Source organism: Solanum lycopersicum, chromosome 6, assembly GCF_036512215.1.
Source record: "Solanum lycopersicum chromosome 6, SLM_r2.1".
In the NCBI taxonomy this organism is placed as follows: Eukaryota; Viridiplantae; Streptophyta; class Magnoliopsida; order Solanales; family Solanaceae; genus Solanum; species Solanum lycopersicum.
This window is the reverse complement of record NC_090805.1, coordinates 4,892,417-4,896,679: the sequence shown is the minus strand read 5'-3', so window position 1 is coordinate 4,896,679 and position 4,263 is coordinate 4,892,417. Positions and strand designations below refer to the sequence as shown.

The window sequence follows — 4,263 nt, the reverse complement described above, 5'->3', positions numbered from 1 at the left end:
GTTGTAAATTGCCACAGCTCATTGATATCGTTATAAAATGCACCAAGAGAAATCTGTGCCAATCCAAGATCAATTAGAACCATGTTATAACTACAAACAATTACTAGTGCTCTCTGCATTTTGGTGATACCTAAAACAAGAAAACCCCTGCAAAGCCTTATTGAACAAGCAAATGGAAACCATAATCATGTTATACTCTAACCATGTGCTATTCAATCACCTTCCACTAAGAAAAGGAAAGTGATTTACTAGGCATGCAAGTTTAGCACAGAAAACTGAACAATGCACCCACACCCACAGAATACTTCTATGGATAGAGCTTTCCAGATTACACAATCCTTCTGCTAAAAACTTACTTGAAGTAAGTTCCAGGAATAACAAAACCATACCAACTAGAAAAACACAATATCATGAAACCAGAAAGCTACCCAAAAAACAAGAGAAGGGTGCAAACTTATCTATCACAATCTTGTGGCAGATCCATCTTCAAATCACATCAGGATGATGAACTTTGAAGGAGTAGGAGGACTACTCTGGGAAGTCGGATTATGATGGCTGTACTGGGCCTTATTCAATTCATCAATCCACCTAAATCAAAATCAATTCGTACACAATCACATCAATCAACTGCGACTTAATCCCAAATTAGTTATGACCAGCTTTTTAAGTCCTCTCTGTTCTGGTTCTCAAGTACAGTATTCATAACTCATCACACTTACATATGAACCAAAGCTTCATGATTCAGGACCTGCATTTCTTTGAGAAAAAAATGGCTAACATATTCACAAGCACATAAAAGCTAAATTAATAAACATAGCTAAAATGGATCGACATTCCGAATTAATAATCCTTTTCTGAACAAAAACTATGCATTACTGATTGGACAAAACAAAATTCACATGTAAACGTTCAAAATTCCCTTAATTGGAAGCTTCTTTTATCATATTCCTAAAGTCAAATTTAGCCATCTAAAACGGAAACAGAGCCAGCAAAAGATGGTGAAATGAAAAACCGAAAATGAAAACAACAAACAGACTAAATTTTCCTGTACGACGTGTGTTCCGAAATCAAAGATCCAAACACGAATAATCAGGCTCCAGAGCCAGAGCCAGAGCCAGATCGGTAGCGGTAGAATTTGCCGAGGACATGGAGAGTAGTAACGAATCCGATGAAGCATAGGCTCATCACAAGGACGACAGTCGGGCTAATTTTCAGACCTGGAGAATCATCGGTATAGAAACGGAGCATGTTGCTAGCGTTGCCGGAGCCTACTACAGGGTTACCACCACCACCGCCAGCGGTAGAGGATGAAGCACCGAGCCTGCGTCGGCGCATACCAGCTGTAGCGGCGGCGGAGCCACGGGGTGCGGCGGTACCCGGACGGGTTGTAGAGGAGGATGTGGATTGGGAAGAAGAGCCTCGTGCCATTATTGGTTATGCGGAGAAAGTGTTGAAGAGTGTGATTATTATGATGAAAAATTTGAGGAAAATGAGAGAGAGGGTGAAAGTGTAATTAAATAGAAAGTTAGGGGCAATAAAGATGAGGTGTTAGTATTGATTAGTTAGGCGGGTGGTTACGTGGATAAACATGAGTGCATACTGTACACCGAAATAAAATACTTCGGGTGGTTTGTAGACTCCATAAAATATGTCTGATTTAGAAATACTTGACAAGTGTTAGTAAGATCATATAAAAATTTGTATCTTGTTATAAAATATTGTTAGTAAGATCATATAAGAATTTATATCTTCATTATTTTCATTTATTATAAAGATAATCATAACTTTTACGATCTCGAAATTTATAATCATTTCATAACATCTTTCATTATATTCATATTAATATCATGTTTATGATTAATCTTTTGTATGTCTCTATTTTACATTATAAATAGAGGCACAAGGATTTATATTGTATACGCTTGAAGGTTTGGTGAATACTTGAATAAGAAAAACTCTCATATCTTGTCTACCTGTTTTTGTTGCTATCATCTTGTCTTTTTTTACTTTAATTTTATAACACGTTATTAGCACGAATAGCTCATTTTTTGATTTTTATGAATTATCCTATAATTCTTCGATTGCAAGGTGTACTTCATATCTTATACATTAGGTGAAATGGTCTGCTGGACCCTTATACTTGTATCAGTTTGTATTATGAACCCTTCTACTAATCTATTTATCATTTGAATCCTTAAACTTAATAAAACACAATATATCGGACCCTTCTGACCATTGACCACGCTTATGTGGCTTTAAAATGGCTGAGTTGGCGAAAGTGTGTGATTTCACACTCCTTAAGGCGAGTGAATGACATTTTTGAGTTAAAAAAATTAAAATTATATATTAAATAATTTATTTTTTTAAAAAAAACAATTAATTAAAAATTCTTTCTTCTTCACTAAATATCCCATCTTTTTCACCATTTTCATCCAAAATCTATGAAAAATCCATCACCACTGTCGTCACCATTTTTGCTGGCGAAATTTATAAACTCTCTCCCTTACCTGTCTACATCTCCACCGCACACCATCACCATTTTCCTTTCCTTCTCCAACCTCCACAAAATCAACAATCTAAGTTATCCCATCACTAGATCTGACCGAAAAACCTCTTCACTGCCATCACTTCGCACCTTCACCACCTCGTTATTCTCTACATTGACTGGTGCTGCCTCTCTCCCACCTTACTCCACTGTGAAAAAGTGGTCTCCGGCGATTGCGATTTAGTGCTCTGATTTATTGTGATTTAGTACTCCAATTTGGTAAGTTGATGTTAATAGATTCTGAAGAAGAAAAACAAAAGGTTGTGTTTGGGATTAAAATGGCTGAAAATGATTATGAAGAAGGGAAAAAAAAGTTGGTTTGGCATGAAATTTCTCCAAGGATTTTGGCAGTGAATTGGGATATTGAATGTATGGAGGTTTCATATTTTTCCATTATAGCTCACCAAGATCTTCACCACTTTTTCTATCATTAAACAAACATATCAATAGATCAAACAAAACACAAAAAAACATATGAAAATGCAAAACATGAAATTGAAGTAATGAAGTTGAAGAAAAAGTTGAATAAAAAATGGTGAAATAATACTCTAAAAAATAAATCAAGATTTTATTATTTTATTTTTTATTAATTAATTTTGGTTAATAATTTTTAAAAATATTTATGAAATAACATTAATATATCTGACGTGGATATGCCATGTCATTTATGTGAAGGAGAGTGAGCTAGACACATGGTCAGAGGGATTTAAAAATCTCATTTTAGTTAGGTTCAGGGGTCCAGATGACAAAAGGCTAAGTAAAAGTATCCAGAATACAAACTGATACAAGTATAAGGGTCCACCAGACCATTCTGCCTATATATTATTTGTACTGACAAAGCTTGTTTTGTGGTTATATTAAAATGGTTAGTAAAGTATGATAATCTTCATAACAACTATTAAAATGTTTTAATTTATTTTAACTTGAGACTTATATGGTTCCAACATATAATTATTCAATTTTAAGTCAGATTCAGATTATATTTATTATATTCAATTTTTATTTTTTTGGTAATGTGTTTGGTTTATTAAGATATTGATTGAGGGCAAGACGGTGAATTCAGGTTTCACCACACAAAGTAGATAAGATATCGAGTTAAAGTCTCGGTTCACCATGATAATAAGAAGTCAGGTTCAAGTCACATTGATTTATGACCAAAGATGTTTTTATATGGATAAGACACTGGGTTTAAGCCCTAACACTATAGTGATGATATAATGATGACTAACATAAAATTTATATTTTTTATTGAAAGTCATGAAATTTGCCCAATTAATTTGCTCCATTCTCTTATGTGGATGTGGTAGCAGTACATAATATGTCTAAAACATGACAAATGATTGAATATATAAATATGGGAGTGGTAAAATGTGAATGATCATCATTATGATAATTAAAAGGAAGAACATTATGAGTTCTTAAAATAGTTCTTCAAATGCGAAGGTAATTTTGTCAATCAAAGTGGTATGAGAAGTTATTGGGCACATTGTTGTTGGTGCAACCCAAAATTGAAAAGTTTTATAAGTCACCCATCAAATAAAGGAATATGAAGTGGCAGTACATTTGATACATTTGACCTCTTAAAGTGCTTTGAGGCGAGTCACATAAATTTGATAAATACGAAAACATGACAATGAGTTTCTAATAAAAAATTATGGAGCGTGTCAAATAGTTATGATCCATTTCTTCAAGAAAATGTGACTTGTGTTCTTATGGAT

General features: G+C 33.9%; 1 protein-coding gene across 1 annotated transcript; it reads right to left on the bottom strand.

Moving 5' to 3' along the window:
• Nucleotides 1-850: 850 nt before the first annotated feature.
• LOC101245464 (protein transport protein Sec61 subunit beta-like) lies at nt 851-1,485 on the bottom strand. The gene has a single exon (XM_010323579.4). The coding sequence runs from the start codon at nt 1,426-1,428 to the stop codon at nt 1,090-1,092; it is 339 nt and encodes a 112-aa protein (XP_010321881.1). The 5' UTR covers nt 1,429-1,485; the 3' UTR covers nt 851-1,089.
• Nucleotides 1,486-4,263: the final 2,778 nt, after the last annotated feature.

Bases quoted from the DNA above. Each gene is read 5' to 3' on its own strand.
- LOC101245464 (XM_010323579.4), bottom strand. From the start codon at position 1,428: ATGGCACGAGGCTCTTCTTCCCAATCCACATCCTCCTCTACAACCCGT.